Raw genomic sequence first — 24,059 nt, forward strand, 5'->3', positions numbered from 1 at the left:
CTGATGTTGTATATCAAAAACCCACCAATAGAACAAATTTAGAAGTAACGATTAAACTTTTACTTATAGTTAAAGGTACTTAAATATTTCAGCTGAATGTACTTAAAGTAGCAAAAGTAAAGTATTCATAAAAATGGAAACTGTGAGTGTTATACTTTTATATTATATTATTTTATTGGGTTATTATCAGTGATGTATTATTACTGATGACTTCATGTGTAAGTTGAATTTTACAGTTGTAGATGATGGATGTAGAGTGAATTTTTAAGTATATATTCAAATGCTTTCTATTATAGAAGCTTATCATATGTTTTGTCCTTCCTTCATTTCCTTCTGAAAATTAGTAGTAGTAGTAGTGTGACATGGAAATACTCAAGCAGAGTACAAGTATAACAGATTTGGACTTAAGTAAAGTAGGGTACTTGAGTAAATGTACTTATTTTCCACCACTGCAGGCAGGCGCACACACACGCACGCACGCACGCACACACACACACACACACACACACACACACACACACACACACAGTCCCGTTTTTCCCGTTTTAGACGCACCTTCAATCCACATCCCCCGGTTGTGTCTCGTTCACTTATTTTCACCAATCACTGAAAGCTTGTGTGTCGGCTCGACTCGGTTCAGCTCAGCTCGGCTATGCCTTAATTACTTTGTTTGATGACGTCAAGCCAAGCGTGGAAAATCACAGGCTAAAATTAAACTTAATCAGCGCGATCCGGAGGGTAGTAAACATGCACCTGGGGAGCTTACAGTATAATACGAGCGGCGCTTTGCAGTGAGGCAGAAACGATATTTCGGAGCACTTAAACTTTCCTCCTCGGCACAGCGCAGTGCTGCAGTTTAGTGGCTGGGAAAGAGAGAGCATCTCTAGTCTATCTCTAACCTTTATTTTGTTGATTTAGCACCGCAAACAGTCTGAAGTAATGCAACAATTGCACTTGAACGCATCACGCACTGACATATGTTTCAGAAAGATATATTGCTACATTTTATTGTTTTATGCGACAAAACATGGTGTGAAAAGCTATTAATACGTAAAATATCTCTCTAAATAAAGCAAGTATACGTACTATAAGTAGGCAGCTCACCTCAGCACCACGGACAGCTCACTGAAACCCACTAGCGCTGTCCGTGGTGCTGAAATGAGCTGTGCAGCTTCATCCATCATCACTTATAGCATGGTAACTTTCTAACACGTTTATATCAGCTTGAGTCTGGGTATGACAGCGGAGCAGCTGCCCACTGCTGCCGAGATATAGCCACGTTAATCATAAATCATTATAATTTCATTGTTGTGATTACTGGGTTACTGATCTTGCTCAACCACAAATAACGTAAGGGACAATTGAATATTCCCCCAGTGTGAGTTTTGTTTATTTTACACGATATTTGCTCTCTTTAAACCTACAAAACTACAACACTCGTGAGGGTGTGGTGGGGGCGCGACTTGGCTTTAGTTACCAGACATTGGTGGCGAACATTCTTCCTGAATTTTGTGGCAAAGTCGTATTAATTAATCATCTTTTTCTTCCCTGTCAGCTACGGAATCAAATCACGCCTATTAGAAAGTGTTTGGGTGGTTTTCCCTCCCTGTGTGTGCACTCCATATGGATGCGCCAGAGGGGAGCTTTGCGCTCAGACGGGAGGGACGAACCAAGACAAGTTTGGATCAGATCAGGAAGGAGCGCACCCACAGAGCGAGACAGGCGGCACCAGGGGAGAGACGCACGCTTTCATGCCATCTCACACTGTTTCTTTCTCTCGTCGATTAAACAGACAGAGTTGCTTCAGAGAAAGTGAAGATGATCCCCAAACGACACAGGGGAGAGATGCAGCCGGCGGCGAGATGGACTTTGCTGATTCTTCTCCTGTGTTTGATGATGCAAGGTAAGAATGATTTATTCCAGGTAGGCTTATATATCTGATTTGATACTTTCAGAGACGTGAGGAATTTTAGATCCTTTGGTTTACTCGAGGATGCGGTGTGAGATTTGCGCGTCAGTGCCTGGACAGTTACCTTGGAGATTTGTGACGGTTAGGCTGAAGAATAGTGTGTTGCCTGAACCGCTTTTCAGTAAGTTTGTCTCATTCCTTCAGCCGTGAGAAGTCAGCAACAAGGTAGTGCGGTTTCTGTCCAGCGCTCAAAAGCCAAAGAAGTCTCACAACTTTTTTCTGTTTTCTAATTTTAAAAATGACCGAATAACCAGCACAACAGACAAATGATTTGATGCCAAACTCTAGATGTTTGCCTTATGAATTAAAACTTATTCAAAATGTTTCTCTCTCTCTCTCTCTCTCTCTCTCTCTCTCTCTCTCAAGGATCGTGACATACGTCTCATCCACGAAACGGCTTTTGTGTTAACTAGGCCAACAAAAATGAAATGCAGAAGAATCCGGAAAAAGCAAATGAATTTTGATGAATGCAAATTTTGTTTTTGCGGCGTTAGTCCTGATTTCAGGAAACCAAAACAGATTAGAATTTGTTTACAGGATCTGTTTCCCTGTTTACAGCTGGTGAGAGTTTGTAGGTTAGAGGCCTGTGCTAACATTGTTTTATTCAGAGGGCAGATAGGAGGTTTACACTCAGGGGAGCTTGGCCGTCTGCAGGCATTTGATAAAAAAAAAAACTTCTCATAGCAATGTGTGTCTTTGAATAAGTCTGATAACCTTATTTATGGTATGAATAAAAAGTTGTATGAACTGCTGTCATTAGTGGGATTGTTCCTGTTCTTCTTTATGAAAAGACAAAAGTATATTTTTTAAGTTTTAGAGTGAAGATATTTTTGTGAATTGGGGTCATTTTGAGGTCATTTTGATGGATCCTCACCTCTTCAAAAGGACTGTTTTAGGGTTGAAAAGTTGTTTTTAGGGTTAAGTTTAGTATTAGGAGTATGTTAAAGTCAGGTAGGGGTCAACATTATGAATGTGTGGTTGAGATTAGGGTTAGGGAATACATATATATACTTAAAAAAAAACAAGAAAGAGAGCAATACAGACAACTGTTGTGACTGAAGACATTCAAATAGATTGGATAAGGAAGGAGGGAAGGAAGGAAGGGAAGGAGAGAGGGAGGGAATGAGGGATTTGTGATTATTGAAATACACCCACTGACTTAATCACTGACCGCAGCTGAAGCAGAGAGCCTGGATCTGACCTGGAGCCACTCTGTGGAATAGATGCAGAAACAGTAATGATGCAGCGGCATTTCAAAGCATTAACATAAACATTTTGCTCCAAGGGCATAAATAGCAGCTATCTGATTTATGCAAGGTGGCAGATAGGCTCTTTTATGGTTTATCAGCCTCTACACACATTCCTTATTCCATGTATGACCCTCTTGGCTGGGAGGTGTCTCTGTGTTTATTTTCTCTCACTCTTCTTCTCTTGTCTTCAGTATTTCGCTCTATAAATATTTTCACATGAGGCGAGTTTGTAGCTAAATCAAAGCTATGAACTGGAATCTAAATCTGTAAATGTGTACTCACATTTGACCAAACATCTCTGAACATCTGGCAAGTAAGGCTGAGCTGAAGTCACTAGTACTTACTGGAGGGCGAGCTAGCAAATGTTAGCCAGCTAGCAGACTATCTTGCTAAACTATGGTGGATATATTTTAAAATTTACTCTGATGCTGAGGATCTCAGTGCACATTTACGGATCCTTTTACAAAATAACAAATCAGAGAAACATTACAACACAATATTTACAAAGACAAGTAATCTCCACATATTCACAAATCTGAGACCAACTACAAATTTTAGTACAGTTACAAATCTTAGTGTGAATTTACAGATTTTCACATGATCACAAATCTAAGTACTGTACACATTTACAAATTATTTCACACAATTCACAAATTCACAAGATAATCAACCTTGTCTCCTATATCCTGCCTTCATATACAACAAATTTGCACCAGAAAATAAGAAAGGTATTGCTGTTTGGATTGCATTTTCAAAATAACATTAACACTGTATTATAACACTCTACTGAACTTTGCATATTTCATTTATTTTTCCTACAATGTCTGCTAGTGGCAACTAGAGTATAACCTATGTTTTTAGGTCATGTTTACACAACTCAGAGCAAGTGTTTAAGGTTAGGAACAGGCTGCAGGTCATGGTTCAATATTAAGAATGTCAACACTGACTTGAAGCACATGTATTTAAGAACCCAACCTTACAACACAACAATGCTGGTGTCACAGTTCTGTGCTCTGTCCACCTCGTACATCTCGATCTCTCTCTTTGGAAATATTAGTCATCATAATCAGGAAAGCAGTTCAGTTTCTCCCATACCGTATGGCAAAGCCAGTTAGAAGTATATAAACCCATTTTTAGGGGTCAGTTGAATTAATACACTTACAAATCTTATTTGTAATTTAGAGATTGAGATACAACTCTTCAAATGTGTACTGTACAGTCACATTACACTTCTGCCACACAAATATTCTCACCGTCTCGCTCTCACTCCTATCGGAGCCTGCACAATGGACAAATCTCTGTTTCGTGAATTTCTTTAACTTTAACCATCTGTATGTGCCAAGCAGCAATTTTTTTTTGAAAAGTCATTATTCTAGGGGTGTATCATAACCATGTTTAGTAGCACAATACACTACCAACTAGCATTGCTCTTACAGACTGTTCACAATTTGTGATCACTCTGATCAAAACTGTGACATTGTGTCCTTTGTATGAACATTTTGCTGAATGGAAGGCTAATGTGTACTTTTAGCTTCAATTTTAGCCTCATACGCGTGCCGCATAATATGCACATAAAGGTCCCCTGTTCCTTCAAAACAGATTAACACACACACAGAGTGTAAACAGTATGTACACATGTATAACGAATATATTTTGCTTTTGGTGGTTTCCAAATGTGCTACTACTAATGTGTTACTTCAGCCGGTAGGTATATTCATGACACTGTCCCTTGTATTCATATAGTGGCTGCTCTCTTAATGCATTTGAATGCATGACTGATCAGTGAACTGTGCAACACAGTGATGAGGTGTGTGTTTATGAGTGTGTGTGTGTGTGTGTAGCTGTGTGTTAACCAGGGCTTATATCACAGTAACATTTATAGAGCAGAACACAGAGCAGAGGGGGCGTGGCTAAACACAAACTGAGTCACAGATAAATGTGTTGAGAACACCTCACGCTTCACAACGCTGTAATCATCCCCCTCTTTCATGAACACTCAACCTGTTCATTAGATTTCACTATTATACCAGAGCGTATAAAGTGTGGGAGCATTCCTTTATTTCCATATTTTATATCAGTTATCAAAAAAGAGTACTTTTATTATTTTTTCCACATATTCCAAAACAGGTTTCACTTTTTAACACTTTCCCTAATAGCATAAACACGTGTGTTAACCCAAAGAAGACACATCGCCTCATTTTTAAGTGTTGCTCTGGCTGGATGAAGGTTAAACTGACATTTCCTGAATCCCAGAGAGAAGAATATGGCCACTGCAAGGTCTCATTTACACCTTATCAGGACAAAGTGTGTTTTTACAGTTAATAGGAAAACCACTGAAGAGATATTGGACTACAACGGTTGAATGACTTTCTCACATTAAAAATGTTCAAATTCATGTAACCCACTTTTTGGGGAGTGTGCCTTTAGGGTAAGATGTGCAATTTTCTATTTGATCTGCTCATTTTGAAGGTGTAAGAAGTTCATTTGCGTTCTGCATGAGAACGTGTGAGATACGCGTGCAGTCTTCTGTGAATGTCACGAGGCTTTTAATAGAGACACATTGGACGTATATTAGTAACATGATGTCTTTTGAAAACAGAACGAATGGAAAAAAGAATGAAAGATGTCTGCAGGTTTTGACACAATGTAGTTGTGGCACATTCTGCTGTCAAAAGCATCAAACACATCCCTTTCTATTCCATTTGCTGGGCACATGCACACACAAACACACACAGACTGTCCTATCTTCTCTGGCTCTTTGCACCTGTCTCTCACTTCCCTCTGCCTTCACCACACTTTCTCACTCATAAATCTCTCCAGTTCTGTCGCTGTCATCAGCTCTCTGCTTCATCTTACTCAGTTTTATCTCCGCCTTTTCTTCTGTCTCTCGTTCTCTCTGCTTTCCTTCTACCATTTAATCTCTGTCAGTTTACTTCATCTCATTTCAGCTAAGCTTTATTGGTGTATAAAAAGAAAACAAACTCCTGGCAGAGCATTTCGGTTCATGGTAAAGCAGTTACTCCTTTGCATAATATTTACCATACAAGCATTGTACATGATACACACTTTCTCTTTCATCCACATCTCTCTCTCTTTTAAAAGCATTAGCATGCTCAGGGGAGAGTGAAGGCTAAATGGCTCTCTTACAGTATCCTCTCAGACAGCCCATAAAATGGTTTCCTCTTCTCCATCACTCATTATCTGCCCTTCACTCTGCTCCTACAGCCTCTCCCTGTTTCCTCCCTCTTTGTTTTCCATCATCATCATGAATGACACCCATCTCCGGACTTTTAAGAAAAAAAAAAAATATCAGGGGAGGTTGACCTCCAACCTTTATATCTTGGGTTCATTAAATATCTCATGGGATCGGTATTTGAAGTAACTTGCTTTCTAAGTGAGTTTTGACAGATTCTGCACATTGAGTTAAATAATTGATACTGATACGTTTCAGTACTTTAAATGCACATGCCACTGACTTTACTGTAATTGCAAAGTCTTTTCCTCTCTCCTCGGGTTTCCCTCTTCATAAATTGTGGCTGGCTTTTTGTAATTTTGTTCTATAACAGAAGTCATATCAAAATTTAATCTCAACCAATAATGACAAACTACATAACTAAAGTGTAATGTAAAAATGTTAAAAAAAATCACTCACTGATGTCACTTAACCTAATCAGATATTTCCTACTAATGCTAAACTCAGAAACTCTGTAAATATGAATAGAACAAAGTAATAACCACATTTACAAGGAATTGTCAGTTTAATATACGATATAATTTGAGGAAAAAACTTTCCTAATAATTGCATGTGAATTCACAAAAGTTTTCCACCAGCACCTCAACACAACGTGTATTCTTGAACTGGAGTTTGAAAAGTTTTTGCAAGCCGATTCAACAACCTGTAAATAAACTGTTCACTGAGCCCTGCACCCCTTAGTTACTGCTGCTTTGCCTGTTAAGCTTTGCCTGCTCTCATGGCACATATGCAGTTTATAATGATGACTTGGCAAATTTACCATTCTTAAGTTTTTGTAATTTTTGAAACAGCTGGTTTCTGTATTTCTGTAATTCCCCAAACTAATGTACCTTGTTAATGATAAGCTTCTTGGTTTTGGAAGTAATAGGCTACTTGGTACATCCATATGTAGTAAGCTAGTTAGTTAGTTAAAGTCGAGATGAAATGAAAAACGCCTTTTAAACCATTTTAGATCACATCCTGGTCATATTGTGCAGCTATTTAACAATATATGTCCACAAAATTACAAAAATCCATTTCTCTGTATTTTTATATCAAAATCCAATCATCTTTTCTTCCTGTAAAACAAAATATGTGCTTACGTAGGCTTCAACCAACCAGTTTCAACCAATAATATCAGGACATCCACCCATCAATCAATCTTGAGCTTTTTGCGGCACAGAACTAAGATTCATCATGACACACCCACTTTTAAACGTTCCAATCAAATTCCTCCCAACATTATGTCCCGCCTGTCTATCCCGTTTCACTTGGAAATATGTCACGATACGGAGGTTAGATACTCTCGAAATGCCGTTTCATCTGGACATTAACACGCAGTTTTATCTATTCCTTATATTTGCGCTCTTTTGTTTTTGGTTTTAAGGCTGAAAAAAAAAAAACACTCTCCAAACTCCTTAAACGAGGAGTATCTCTCTTACTATAGCCACATAGCCTACACATCGCTTCAACCTGTGGAGAAATCCAAAGCTTGACTGACCTGCCCTGCCTAGTAACAGTTGCTAAGCTAAGATTGGACCAATTGCTCTTCTGGGGGAGAGGTTTATCAAAATGTCCATTTTCAAATTGTTTATTGTTGGTGTGTAAGTAGTGGATAACAAGATTCATTTGTGATCATGATTCATTTATAAATACATCATATTGAGACTTATTTTTCTCCATATACTCTCTTCTATGTCAATCATTTGTCACCCTTTTACCTTTTTGCCATGTGATATGTTAATCCTTCCGCGATGAAAGCGGCCGATGAAAATTGGTGAGTTAGATTGGTAGACTAATAATTGGAAACATTGAGAGAAAGAGAGAGAGGGGATGGAAATGTGATAAATTCAGATGAAAGTGGGTAAAACCTGTGGCTCATTTTCTGTCATAATTGGCTCTTTTATGATTCTCAATGTGAAATGCATCTGACCATGTCAAATGTGTGTATGTGAGTGTGCACGTGTGTGTGAGCGTGTGAGTGTAGGATCCGGTTTTGATCAAAGAGCTGGTTTAGCGAGTGGACGTGTAGCAGAGAGCAGCTCTGCCTTTGTAATTGTACTTTCAAGTAGATGAAGCACCATGACAGTCCATTTTGGACCATCTAATTTCTCTTTTCTTTTATCTTTTAATTAAAATTACCTTCCGTCTTTCTTTCCTTCCTTCTATTCCGCTTGTTCGAAAATACTGCTGTAAACATCACGTATTGGAATGTGTCATTTTTTGTTAAACATTGGATCATGTCTCACGTCACTATGCTCCCTTTAAACCCTGTTTAGCATAGCATTAGCACATGCTAGGCAGCTACCAAACAGAAAGCTATGAAGTCTGGATTCACATAATCTGCGGAGTGACATCTTAAGAAGGCTTTACCTCCAGTCTGACTCTGTCCCCTCTCCTCTCTTCTCCTCTCCTCTCCTCTCCTCTCCTCTCCTCTCCTCTCCTCTCCTCTCCTCTCCCTTGTCTTGATATTTTGTTTTTTTATTCCTCTTGTTGTTCTCTCCAGAGAGCTCTCACCAGGAGTTCAGCACCAGTTGATTTTCTGGTGTCATTGTTGTCTGCATGAAGAGGGTTAGGCTATCTCTTGCCTTTGAGGGAGAGATCTCGATGTAATAGGGTCAGCACTGTTTCATCATTAGGATTTCAAGGCCTTCTCCGAAGAAATCATTTTAATTAATGGATTTTCTCTCATCTATCCCAAACTAAATCTGGTTTTAGTCAAATGAGGAGAGGCACCACAGTGTCTAGGGGAAAACAATGGAAGTACTTCAAGGCGAAATTTGCTGGTGTCTTGGAGGTGACACAAATGCTTCTGAATGGTAGACTTCTGCTTCCTGTACTTCCAAGTTCCTTTGTTTCTTCATTGTCTTGTTTGTTTTTTCTGTCTTTCTTTCTTTGTCCCTTTTTGCACATTCCCTCTCCAATCCAACTCTCTCTTGCATATGCTCTTCTCCATCCAACAGCCGTGAGAGCTGCCCTGCAGAGAACATGGTATTGAGCTAGATATTAATAGAGAATGATGGGGAGTGAGTGGGGTTTCTGCGTGACAACTAAGGGCACAGGGGGAGGGGGGGGGGGGGGGTCTTGAAGGAGGAAGAGTGGGTGATCATCTTTACAAACACTGGTAGTGATAACCATCGTGACTCAGTTGGCTTCAAGGTAGCAAACCATGTGGAGATCTTTCCACTCATCTCTTTGATATGGTTCACTTTGAAACTTTCTGAGCTTACACAACCAACAAAACCTCGGTACAGTGTGGTTTTACTCTTAGTCAATATAAAAAGTCCTGCTGGATTTGGCGACACCCATGATTACTGGTGGTGACAGCAAGTGCAGTATAACACTCCTTCAGCAGCGTCTTTGTCAGAAATACAACAATAAACAGCCAAACAAAACTCATGTTCAGTCAATATTTTGCCTTTTTCCTTCATGTCATTAGCAACCGTGATCTGACTTCATGCTGCACATGTCATCTGCAACTCCTCAACTAACAGCTTACTGTGGCTGCTCCATCTTGTCCCATAATTCCATTCAATCTCTAATAATGTTCTGCTGTCAAAAAATGCAGAAAACAACCAGGTTTTGTTTTCTCAATGCATTTTTGCAGTCACTGTCAACGTTAACCTCAGGATGATATTGTTGAGTTAAAATTAAAAACAGTAACAATGGTTTATATACAGTTCATGCATTGTTTCCTTTGAAACCCCAGTATGTTGGAAGATAATTTTAATCCTGGTGGGAACGGTGGACTCCGCCACAAACTACTATATATAGAGGAATTTACACAATGTAAATACATTGAATGACTAATGCAGAAAAATTCCAACCATGAATAGTAGGCCTATCAAGATTTCATGAAAATGTCAAAGATTTTAACTGTAATGTGGATTTTGTAAACTGACTAATGAGATGCATGATCACTGAATCAAAATTCAATAATTAGCATCCAAGATATCATGCATGATTCATCAACATATGAGATCATTCACCTACTGTACCAGAGTCCTTCCTCTAGTTTCATTGTGCCTAACAACAAACTAAAACCTCAGATCAAGTGAGGGCTTCCTATGCTAAAAAAACCCTCATTTCCTGTCCTCAGGCTACAGCACTGCACTATGTTAAAATAGCCTGCCGTTCATTTTTCACTTGGTAGACATATTGTGCCACAGGCCTTATACTGTAGGTTCCTCCCTGGATAATTAGTAAATATGGACCTTCATAATTTGCTCATGTATACAACACTTAAGCAGCAGTCTAGTCAAGCACATACCTATATTTAGGTAAATTATAATAAATCATGTACTCACACAGGATGAACCACCACAGTTGCCAACACTTACTTACAATTAGTCAGAAGAAGAGAAGAGGACATGCTTGTCACAGTGATTTATCTCCAGTTTTATTGAGCTTAAATGAAATTCTATTCTAGGATATCTTGAATATGGGATTATACCGCATGCTCATACCTCTGCCTAAATAAGCAGAAAGTAATTACTCACTGGGCTACGAAGAACTTGATTAATTCAGGTCAGTTCCAATGGTTTTCAATGGTGAAAACTTTTCACAAGGGAACAGATAAGTATCAAAATGTTCATAAAAACAAACTATGTTCCCCTAAAATACGGCTAAATCCACTGCTTCCATGTTGTACTGGAGCTCTCCTCAAAGTTCAGCACCTCCACTGTGCATTTAGCCATGACTTTGAGACGTAACAGAGCTAACAGAGGAAAATACAGACATATTGTCATTGTAAAGTACAACAAACAAATCAAGCCATGCCAATAATGCACACTGGATTCCAATATGGCTCTGTTGGCAATGTGATAACATGCTGTGAACAGCAGGGTTGAAGAGCTGCACTGAGCTCAAGAAGGAAATGGTCACCCTGGCTACTGTGGTTTCAGTGCTATTGGAATTTGTCATAGAGGCTGGTGTTGGATCAATAAGGTTAAGGCTTGGTTTCTTTAATAGTGAAACATGTAGTTGTAATAGCCGAGAGAACAATGTGGTGGTGAATGGTGAGGGAAATCCTTAAAGTGGGTGTCGGTCTGTAAAGACAGAAGGTCTATAAGCCAGGTGATGAGTTTGGAATCAGGAGGTAATGAAAAATGTCTCATGGGTAACTGAACTAAATTGATATATATTGAGGCAGAGAGAACGAAAACTGGCGTGTCAGTCAGGCCAAGGTGAAAGGTCAGTGTGGGGCATCCGTGTCCTGAATAAAGTAATGAGCTTTTTCCTCCCTTTTTCATATTCGCTATCACAGCAGTAACAGAATTTTAATGTATGAGGACCAATGTTCCTGCAGAGAAAAAGAAAACAGAATATATGCCATAATCCTAAACTGTTCAGACTAAACATGGCTGCTCTGCTTCTTTACTTCAGTGTTTAATGCTATTCTGCCACACAGAAAACTCATACCAAAGATTTGTTGAAAGCAGACTTTTAAGTCCGATCATCTGAGCAGAGAAGCTACGCTCTAAAGAGACTTTTTAATAGATGATTCATCAAATATCATAAAACATTGATTCCACAAACTCAAAGATGCAGCATCAAAATTGGATGATGATGGAAGATGATGTCTCCCAGTTTTTCTCTCGCTTCGTTATTCGTAGCATGACTTGATTTGTTTAAAATTGACTTGAAGGACTGTGGGTGTGATTGATTAGCACCGCCAGTGTTAGCCTTTCAGAATCTCAGACACAGTTAGATTTCAGCTGAATTTGTTGCACTTTTTTCTAAAGCCGCTTTTCATCTCTTCCTCTCTTTCCATTCACATTCACTTATCCAGTCACTGATCAATCTTTCTGCTCCTCTTTGTGCCTTCAGACTGCTTCTCATCCAAGGCAGAGGACCGGCTGTTCAGAAAGCTGTTCAGAAGATATAACCAGTTCATCAGACCAGTGGAGAACGTCTCCGACCCTGTCACAGTGGAGTTTGAGGTCTCCATCTCACAGCTGGTCAAAGTTGTAAGCTTTACACATGCACAAGAATTGAAGACATTTAAGCACCTTTGCACCTTCTTTTCATACAGTTCTGTGTGCCTTGATTCATGTGTGTGTTGACAATGCATCCAAAATGCAGTTTCATTTAAGGCATCCTCTCAACAGTATGTTTGAGTCTGTGTGAACTGTAAGATGTCTTCCAATGAGCATGTTGATCATATTCCCAACCTTTGAAACAGAAAAGGCGAAAGATAAGCAGCGGAACGAGAAAAGTGAAAGCAAAAAGTCTTTATTTAGTCTGTTCAATTTCACGGGTTCCGAAAATGTCACACAGTGTTGTTATACACTGCACAAGTTTGACGCGGGTGGGGGGATGATGGGGACGGGGTGCCGCACATCCCCTGGTGAAAGAGGTTTTCAAATCAGAATGGAAATCCTCAGATTAAGAGAAAATTGCCTGCAGGAGCCTTTTTCAGACTCAACTGATACGTAGCTATATCTGCTTGCTCGGCAAGGTGAGATTACTCTAAAGGTGAGTGTGCGGATGTGCACATGTGGGCGTACGTGCTCTGACTGAATGCGTCACCATGTGTGTGACTGTGCACATACAGTATTTTCTCATGTGTCTGCTTGTATACATGTGGCTGATGCATCTATGTATGTGGTTCATTTGGAATTCTGGGAATCACAGGACTGCAAATGAAATCTGAATCAGGGTCACAGAGAGAGGTTAAGAGGGAGAGACATCTGTAACCTTTCCATCTATTATTAACTCACTCACAGTCGATCTTTTCTGTCAATCATCCAGCTCTATAGAGGACAAAGATTTCAGGGATTAATTTCTTTCAAAAATGTTGTGGATTTTTATTCGTGGCTTAGTTTTTTCTATCTTCTTTTAACACTACATATAGAATATTCTCTCTCTCACCCATACACACACACACACACACATACACACACACACACACACATACACAAACACACACACACACACACACACACACACACACACACACACACACACACACACACACACCATGCAAACACGCACATAATGACATATTTCTGCTGCCTAATAAGATGTCTTTCTTCTCTGCCTCTCTGCAGGATGAGGTGAATCAGATAATGGAAACAAATTTATGGCTAAGACATGTAAGTACACACACACACACATACACACGCATACACTTTTACTGACCTAACCCCACATAGACAGAGGTAAATGAGAATGAGGAGGGGTCATGTATAGGCCTATAAGCACATATTGTATCTATACATACTAAGCAGACATCAATATCATTTGCCACAATCTATGTTTCATGCTCCCTGTGTGTGTGTGTGTGTGTGTGTGTGTGTGTGTGTGTGTGTGTGTGTGTGTGTGTCATACATCACTGAAATGTTAAACACAACAAGATGAAAAGAGGGGCAACAAAGTGAACAAGAAAACAAGGAGATCCCACAAAGACACTTGAATGCAATCAGTTGGTGATCAATGTTAGCATTATGGTTAGTCACACTCTGCCTCTCAGCAGATCTATAGCCAAGACCCTGAACTCCTGACCTCACGCAGCCAGATATCCCCCCAAACACATTTTGTCTCTGTCTTCGGAAGTGCTACCTTTCTGATACCTTATTTCCCCTTCAGTTTCCCTGTTCTCAATTTGTATTTCCATTCAAAAACTTGCTATAAACATTATAAACATTGTCATTATTTAAATCAGTGTCTAATTGTTGCCAAACAGCTGTTGGATGCTGATGTGATTCAATGGTGGATAAGATGATGCTGTGATTTCTGAGCTCTCCAATTAAAATACATTGACAGGTCTGTATGGTCCGACCTTATTTGTTATTTGTAAAAGCTGGGCTGTTTATTTATAACAGGGCGTCACTAATGAGAAGCTGTGTCAACACCACAGTCACTGATAAACACTCTGAATTGCAGCCAGTGGATTTACAGTGGAAGCCATTTTAGAAAGCCTCCTCCCCCCACTCCCCTTGATGAATTTTTGCATCTGTTCTGCAGCAACTCTGCAGAGGATTCCTTCTGTAACTGTATTCCAAATTTGTTCACTTTATACTTCAAAAAAAACAAAAAAACACAAAAAACAAGCAACTGACTACTTTTATGTGAGGGATAAGAGAACTTAAACTGTAAATTTATAGACTAAAAAGTGCTCGCAACAGAGGCAGAATTCAAGAATCATTTCCCTGTCTCCTTGCTTTAACCTCTGAAGAATATGTTCTTTTTTTCCATCTCTTTCTATCTCCACTCTTTATCCTGTATCCTCTTTTGTCCATTTCAGTGTGACTCCCTCCTTTTTCATTTATTTCTCATTTTATTGCTTCTTTTATCCATCATAAGCCAGTCACTACAGATTAGGTACACTAAGGGACTGTACAAAAATTATTGGAGTGGGGAGGGGAGCTGAACCTTATGTTGTACTAAACGATAAGACCATCCCCACTGTTATTAATATTTTCTTTGAGCCTTCACCTTGACTTAAGAAAATTTCTCCCCAATATAAAAGCAAGCATAAAAAGGCAAAAAAGGTATATAGAATTTAAGATGGCGTATCCATAGATGTTTACATCACATACATAGATGTATGTGATCCAAACATTAATATCTGTTTAATGGAACAATGCAAATGGAAGAATACACTAATTAGAAGAAGTAACATTATTATTATTATTATTATTATTATTATTATTATTATTATTATTATTATATAGCTATTTCCACATTTAAGGCTAATATAACACAAGCCTGCATCCTGCTATTCTGGGCATTCTCTATTTTTGAATGAGGAGTTATTAAATGAAAGGTTGTTAGGCAACCACTGTCACAATTAATTAAAGTATGAGCTACTAGTTGATTATGAGGGGTGGAGGGTGGGGGTGTTGATTGCCTAGCTAGCTGTTCAGCATTCTGTCCACAATTGTTATACTGCATAAAACAAAAACAAATCAAATATTCCTGCATATTTTTAAGAACTGTGTGATTTTCTCATTCCTGGAATGTCATTGAATTAAATAGAAGATAGAGGGTAAATGTAGAATCACTGGTATTTTGTAAACAATAAGCTAAGCTCTTCCTATCAGGAATTATATCTCCAGCCAATCATATTGTAAACTCCCTGGGTAGATAAATGGAAAAGCCAGTGTAGCATGAAGTGGTTAATTAAACTGCTCCCAGGTCGTGTGGGTATTAATCCACCTTGCTAATGAATGAATTCATCTTGAATGACATGCAAATATAGCCAAGACTAATGGATCTATGGCTCATGAAATGTTACCCGCAGGTATGTTGATAGAATAGCAAGTGAACACATTCATCCTTTCTGTCAGTGAGCTATTTACTCATATACTACCCTTCTCACTGAGCTGCTCTGTATACAGATGTGACTATTGTAGTAAATGTTATTATTCGCTTACTGAACTGCTGCATTGGGGCTCTATTACCAGGAGGATGTGCATCAAAATATATTTTTGCTCATTTTTCAATTAAAAAACAATGAAAGTACTCCACAAATGTTTCACAATGCTCAGTGAAACTTGAGTTTCAGTCCATCAACATTAGATTTTTTCCTATAATATCTTTATTTGGCTCTATAACATCAAAGGAAGGTTTGCCTGCAGTATAAATATGTAATTCAAAATATTCCCATGAAGGGGGGTGTCTCCAGTGACTAATACTCTCTGCAGTGCACAATGCAAAACACAAAACAGATGGTTGACTCCCAGTCTATTCACAGCGGTTGTCTCCTCTTATCTTTCAGATTTGGAATGACTACAAGCTGCGATGGATGCCGGCTGAGTTTGATGGAATTGAGTTCATTCGAGTTCCATCAAACAAGATCTGGAGACCTGACATTGTGCTCTACAACAAGTGAGCCTGTCACCATCATTACCGTTATCAGTATAATTAGCTTAATCACCATTACAACAAACATTATTAGAGACTGTTCACCAGAAAAACGACAGCATTGTTTGTTTGTTCAACTTGCCAAGATAGTGTTAAAGTGGTGAACATTTAGTGCAAAATTTAATGGCTAATGAGCCTGATATTTCTCTTAAGAGTTGGGGGAGACCAAAACTGAGATAAAAGGAGAATAACTATTGAACTTCACCAGGAGCTCGACTTCAAATGATGAAAATGTGTAAATAGGCAAGTGTTTGCTAACATGTTTGACATATCAACCTTATTAGGTGAATACATCAATATTGTGTTTACTGTTTGTTCACTGCCCCTAACTGGCCAAAAATTAAAACTTGTCATGTCAACGTCTCAGCTGTCACACTGTGCAACAGATGAAATATACTGAAATAACACAGAAATATGCTGATGGATTGTCTATTGTTCCGTAGACAATGGGCTTGTGCTGTGCTCTATTCACTCAATTTCAGTTCACATAATTGTGGACGCATTTTTTCTTTCTACTTACAATAGTGTCTCATAATGTTAATCAAAAGCAATTATATACTTCATAATAAGACATAATGCAGCCTTCATTGTCCTCTGTCCTTTAATCCTAATGCTCTTTCCCTTCATAACCTCACCTTTTTATCTTCTCCCCTCTCTTGTGTTTCTCACTTTCATTTTCTCCTCGCCTTTGTCCCTCACTGTTTAACGTCTCTGCCTTCTTCAAACCTTTGTGTCTTATTCAAAACCCACATATGTTTGTATCATATCGCCTCATTGTCATGGGAATACTTCTGCTTGATTATTCACACACACGCCTCATACACAGTGCTGTAGGTGATTTCCTGGTGGAGGATAAGACCAAGGCTCTGCTTAAGTTTGATGGTACCATCACCTGGGTTCCTCCAGCCATTTTCAAATCCTCCTGCCCCATGGACATCACCTACTTCCCCTTCGACTATCAGAACTGCTCCATGAAGTTCGGCTCTTGGACTTATGACAAAGCCAAGATTGACCTGGTACTTATTGGGTCTAAGGTCAGTTTTTGTGACTGTGTTTAAGTCTGGTGTAACTATCAGCTACATTATCTCATTCATTTTTTATTTTATTTTATTGTTTACACTCATCCAGCTGATACTACATGTATTTAGGGATAATTATTTTTGTTTTTGTTTTTTTTTTATAATAGGGGCACGCCATCGATTTTACACATAAAGGTCATTTTACTTGTTATGGTGAGCACCACTCAGACTGAGAGCACAGTTGGATTATGTAGCTCTGTAGGGAGCTTTCAAGGCCTGAAATAACCCTGATGATGACATGGTGGTGTCATAAGGGTTACTTTAAAATAAATAACTGAGACATCAACTATTTGACAAAAAACCTGTGTCATAAACTGGGGGCAAAACGAGGACATTTAGGACACTATTGAGTTGCAGTATGGGAATTGTAGGACCTAGCCTTTTTGAAGCTTGACAAATATGTACAGTTAAATGTCAGGATATTAGAGTTTGCTGCTTCAATTTTAATCATTAATCTGTGCAATACTACATCACTGGAGTACCTGTTTAAATATACATTTAAAATATATATAGTATGAGATATGAATCCAAATGAAAGTAAAATTAGAACACAAAACACAACCAGCCAGTTTTTTTAGTGGCATAATCAGTGGCTGAATTTGCATTTTCTCCCCATTTTCCATTTATTTCCCATTACTGTAAAACATCATTCTTACTCACTCTATTTACTGTAAAATAAAGCGATCAGTGTCTTGCAGCAACATGATTTGTGCACATGTGGGCATGAAATCCAGGTTTTAATTTGATTTGCACCTTCATACATTATTCATATTTATCAGAGAAAAAACCTGTAAAAAACTGAAACCATGACCCTTATATGTATCGTATTGATTGACAGGACCCTATGAAGAAAGATAAGTTGTGTCAAATCATTACATGACTTTGACTTAAGATTTATATCCATCATGTAGGTGAACCTGAAAGACTTCTGGGAGAGTGGCGAGTGGGAAATCATTGACGCTCCGGGCTACAAGCATGATATCAAATACAACTGCTGTGAGGAGATATACCCAGATATCACCTACTCCTTCTATATCCGGCGCCTGCCGCTCTTCTACACCATCAACCTCATCATCCCCTGCCTCCTCATCTCTTTCCTCACAGTGCTGGTTTTCTATCTCCCGTCCGACTGTGGAGAGAAGGTCACGCTCTGTATCTCCGTCCTGCTCTCCCTCACTGTGTTCCTGCTCGTTATCACCGAGACCATCCCCTCGACATCGCTGGTCATCCCGCTGATTGGAGAGTACCTGCTCTTCACCATGATCTTTGTCACACTCAGCATTGTCATCACCGTGTTCGTGCTGAATGTACACTACCGCACGCCAATGACCCACACAATGCCGGGTTGGGTGCGCTCTGTGTTTCTCAAAGTGCTGCCAAGAATTATGTTGATGCGGAGACCGATTGATGAAGACAGCAAGGCTGGGGGGTTGGACAGCAGTGGGGAGGCAGGAGGAGCTGGAGGGGGAGGAGGAGGCGGAGGAGGGAAAGGAGGGAAGAAGAGGAAGAATAGTTTAATGCAGGTAAGGGTTCCCCATCCCACAACATCTAGTCCTCTTGTTGACCACTTGAGCAAGGTTCTGTCGCTTATGTCACCTCTGGACCTGTTCAATCAACCACAGAAATCTTGGCGGATGACTTATTTATTTAAATTATGTAGAATGTCCCGTTGAAAAAAAGAAGGGTACAGTCCTAGCAGAGGTTGGATAAAGTCATTATTTTGCAAGTCACAAGTACGTCTTGGGCATTAAGTCCTGAGTCAAGCCCTAGGTCTAGACCAAATTATCCCAAGTCAAGTTTAACTCCTACACCTTGTCCTAAAGTCCTAAACAAATGTTTACTGTACTTCAAAAGCTTGTCAGTTCTGGTGTGCCTCAATTAATGATAGCAAAGAGGCAGGCTTTGACTAGTATAGTATCATTTTTACTTAATTCCCTCTTAAAAAAAAAGCAAGATGTTCTTCTTCGTGGTTGGGTGATTCCTGCTGTGTCTCAATGTTACGGTGAGTTCTAAAAGACAAGTCAATATACCATCTAAAAGCTAATCAATCAAGTGTGTTTCAGCTATCAGACAGAGAACCACCATCTCTTTTATCTCTTAGATGTATAGCATGGAAGAACAGTTGAGGGAAGAATCTGAATTGTTACCTAATATTCAAAACATATTAAAGCATATAAAATGTATTCCCCTTTCTGAGAAGTGTTCTTTGAATTGAATCCACCAAAAAACTGAGTGTTTCTAACCATTTGATAGCTGGCTTGTCAGATCATATACAGTCTCTTCCATCTTCATCTACTCTTCTATGCTATAAGCCCTTGCTGTGCTTCTGTCTTCCTGCAAGTATTGACAGGTTAATCCACCAAAAACTTTTCTCTACTATTGATTTCAACAATGTTTTCACACACAATATATGCACAGTATATATGGTATGATTCAAGTCCTTTATGATCAACACCAAGAGCTCCGAGGAAGCACTGCTTGAATGTTTTACTCTCCAAAACACTGGAAAGAAAGTTTTGCACTGCCAGGATCCCAGAGATGTATCCCAGAGACCCAAATATTTTACTTTAAAATGAATCAGAAACTGAATCCAATCTCTTGTTGTGATCTCCAGCAGGTCGGAGGAGGTTCCCTCAACTGTCTGGAGTTTGGGGACAGTAAACTATCACCCATGGAGGGCTGCACCGGGAAGAAATGCCCTTGCCCCTGCCAGCATAGTAATGAAACCCCAGAAACAACAGATACGGGGAAGGTGACACGTCAGCTAAGTCCACAGAGCATCAATACAGTGGTGGCCTTTTCTGTGGTGTCACCAGAGATCAAACAGGCCATTGAAAGCGTCAAGTACATAGCTGAAAACATGAGGAGCCGCAACAAGGCCAAAGAGGTGAGTCATTCTTATATTTATTTCCTATCATTTTCATATCATTTACCTTATATTTGAACTTAAATCAAAAATACCAAGTTGTCAATTTTAATCATGGAGAACAGAAGTATGAAGATTGCTAGCAGACACTTGGCTCGGTGATTGATTGAAAAAAAAAATCGCTAGAAGGTGGTGTCTGGAGGAAGGACACCCTCTGACACTGCTAGACTTTGTTTTCTAGCTTTAGGCAAGCTCCACCAAGCCACAGACTTCCAGCAACATCTTAAAGGATCATTATCTTATTACAGCTTGGGTCTTATTTTCATAATTTTGGGCAGTCATTCCTATCAGTAATAATAACACTATAATCACCAAGGAAATTGTTGAGATATAAGAATGCGGTGACTTCACTAAAAAGAAGTCGGATGGGGCAAGAAACACAAGCAGTCAGATAATAGGTCTTTTTCACAGCAGACATTTTTACTTGTCATTGCAGGGAAAGCACAGCTGTTACTAATAACGTTACAATGGCTCCATTCATCTCAGTAAGCCATGACAGTGAGGCAGCATGCACAATAGCAGAACATTGAAACTGAAGCAGCTAGATTCAGTTCAGACATTAGTTTTAAAATGTACACATTTGGTTTTTCTACTGTAACATATCAAATGTTTTCATGAAAAAGGCCTATATGAGGGACCTGCAACTTGTAAACCCAAATGGAGTGCTTCAACCTCAGAATCAAGTCACACAGGAAAAACAATATTCCAGTGTTTTGAAACTCCATATAAACTGGCAGCTTCTTATGGAAAGCAAAAACACACCAAGCATTATCTATGCATAATGCATTTATGCAAAAACATATGCAGTGTTGGCCTTGGAGAGCTATGCTGCGATTCTGGGCAGCATTGCTGTAGATCCTAACTGCCTCCAGAAGTTGACAATAGTGTAAGTTAGAACCAAATAATTTTAGATTTGTGTAGAGAGCTCTCCCTTCCTTCTCTGTCAGTTATAAATACAGTGGGTGAAATCTCCCAAAGGTGAGAAGAAGCCTTTGATATGCAAAACTCGTGGCTCAATCAGATTTGTCAAAACGTCTGTCGCTTCTTGTGATGCTGTGGTTTGAATGTGATTATCATTGTAATTTTCTCCTGTGTAAATTATATATCAATTTTTGTTGGCTTACAAGATATGTTCAACTTTTTTCTCTCCTCTTCTTTTTTCATGTCTTTCCTTCTTTCCATCCTTGCTATGTAATCCTCACCTCACCCCACTGACTCCCACAACCTCCCACCCTCTGAGATCCTTATACTCACCTGTTTTCCTCTCACTGTACACCTCTCCTCACCTCCACTTTTCATCTTCATTTGTCACCACTGACACTTTCTACTGTTTGCCCCTCCCCCGCTCACAGGTGGAGGATGACTGGAAGTACGTTGCCATGGTGATTGATAGAATCTTCCTTTGGGTATTTGTGACCGTGTGCGTCCTGGGAACCTTGGGCCTCTTCCTCCAGCCGCTTTGTGGCTTCGTCTCATAACCGCTAATCAATCAGGGTTCACTGCTACCCTGTGTTGACCATTTTCAACAAGTGACTAACTCACAGTTCTCAGTTGGCCCATTAGAAGACAGACTTTTGAGTCCTGAAGAACTATTTGGTGTGCTGGTTTTGTCTTTTGCAGAGTGCAGTAACAAAAACAGTGAAGTTGAGAGAAAAAAAGTGTTTGAACTGCAAAACAGATACAAAGGTTGTAATGCCTTAATTTTATGTCTTTTAAAGCTGTATATTTTACCCCAAAAATCATAACCATAGAACCTACAGTATACCTAAAAATGCATCTACAAAGTTTGTACTTTCAGATTTACTGTCCATTTTAATTAGTTTAAGAAAATAAACTTTACTTCTATTGTTTACAGTTCATACAGTAGTTCACAGGAATTAAATGTATATCTCTGTTTTGCTTGGTGTCTGCCTGTCTACTTTTAATATTCTATTTACATTGAAATCAATATAAAAAAAATAATTCAATACAGTGATTTAACGGTACCTTAACCACATCTAACTGCATGAATTCCATTAGAGCTGGTGGTTACTGCTACTCTGCTAAGATAGTTACGTTAGCTTTAGCAGGATTTTAGCTGGGCCTTTATTTTTTATTGTGATTAAATTCAGTTACTGCCTCATTTAGTTATGTGGAATAATTCACTGAATTACCAAGATTTCAGTCCATTAAAATGTACAGTTTTCAGTTACAGGTAACAGCTAGGGAGAATCAATAACTAGATTTAGTTTTAGCTTTAGATAATGCTAGCCATGGCTATCTCACCAGTTAGCTTTGACTTGGTGTAGCTATCTTGCTTTAGCTGTGTAAGCTAGTTGACTGTCTCTCTGTGGCAGAGAATGGAGTAAGTGCAACAGTGTATTGTAGAGTCCAGGGTTTACCTAAGCAGTTACTGCAGCCTGGGCAGTGATAAAGCCAGAATGCAATAACTACACAGCCAAAGTGCAGTTACTGTGGTTTGGTTTCTTACCCCGTTTTGCAGTTACTGCAAATTTTACATTTGTGTTTTCATGGTGATTATATAATCGCCATATCCATCCATATAATTTTTATATGACAAAAAATAAAACAAAATGACCACAAAATGAAAACATATGTCAAAAAGTTAGAATTAGGTCTCAACTGAGTTTTGATGAAATATGTAGTTACTTTGTTTTCGGCTTTGCAGGGCAAAGTTGATTCCTGCATAGTTTGAAAGAGGTATATCAAAACTTGGCTGGGATCATGTAGAGACTACCAAAACAGTGGAGTTACAGCAGCCTGGTTATTGAACTGGGAATTTCCCAGGTCCAGTAGACAAACTGTCCACCACACTGAACTCATCCCTGCAGTAGCCATGTAACTCAACCACCCCCCCTCCCCCTTGAGCTGACTAATGACTGTCATACCCAATCCCCAGTCTGATTCATCCAGCTGCTCGCTCTCAGAGCCAATTGCCATCGCTGCTTTTTTGTGTCATTTCTAATTAGAGTTCAGATTTCTGGTGCACTTGACAGTGCTTTTAACAAATAAGGGCAGGCTGTTCCTCTTTTGTAATTAGAATCCATGTGTTTATAAATGTTCTTTCTGATTAATGTTCCACTAGGTAATTGGTTGGCCCGGTAAATATTGGATTAAACGGTACTTGATTAGTTGCTCCTGAAATAGCATTACATTTATTAATTCATGAGCGGATTCTATCATCCAATTCCATGGCTATTAATTTCACCTTTTTGTTTTCTTGTCACTTTTGATTAAGTTTAGTATTGAGAGCAAACATGCAATGCAAGAAACAAGCATGACAGAAATTTTGATTGCTTTGATGACAAATATATTGTCCTCAGATTACAGCACTGACTACAAATACTGTTCACTTTCTTTAATTTCATCCACCCCTTTCATTTTTGCTTATATCTATTATGTTTTGATGTATCAGAAACACACAGCTCATGCTGAAAGGAGCAAAAATGTTTGTAAAAAATTATCTTTGCCTTTCTTTTGTCTGACTGTTTTGAACTTAAAATAAATGCAATATTTCTTCAAATAAAGGGAATAATATTTGCTGTGTTTAGCTTTTCAAGTCAATGACAAAAAAATCAATAACTTTCTTGTGAAGGACAGCATACACAAGCATTTTATATGCACACACACACACATGCACACTTACACAGGAGGATTGCTTTGATATTTTTGTTGCTCTTGTGCACAAAATATCAGCCACAAGCGGTATAATTAAGCCTCTGGTTGCAGCATC

The 24,059-nt window shown here is 39.0% G+C and overlaps 1 protein-coding gene across 1 annotated transcript; it reads left to right on the forward strand.

Moving 5' to 3' along the window:
* The first annotated feature begins 368 nt into the window (after positions 1 to 368).
* On the forward strand, positions 369 to 23,866 carry chrna6 (cholinergic receptor, nicotinic, alpha 6). The gene is made up of 8 exons (XM_067584145.1): positions 369 to 1,903; positions 12,281 to 12,420; positions 13,504 to 13,548; positions 16,176 to 16,285; positions 17,148 to 17,355; positions 18,312 to 18,923; positions 20,015 to 20,287; positions 21,679 to 23,866. Exons 1-8 carry the CDS (start codon positions 1,819 to 1,821, stop codon positions 21,802 to 21,804), a joined length of 1,599 nt encoding a protein of 532 aa, XP_067440246.1. The 5' UTR covers positions 369 to 1,818; the 3' UTR covers positions 21,805 to 23,866.
* The last annotated feature ends 193 nt before the right edge of the window (positions 23,867 to 24,059 follow it).

The sequence above is a fragment of the Thunnus thynnus genome, chromosome 3 (assembly GCF_963924715.1).
Source record: "Thunnus thynnus chromosome 3, fThuThy2.1, whole genome shotgun sequence".
Lineage (NCBI taxonomy): Eukaryota > Metazoa > Chordata > Actinopteri > Scombriformes > Scombridae > Thunnus > Thunnus thynnus.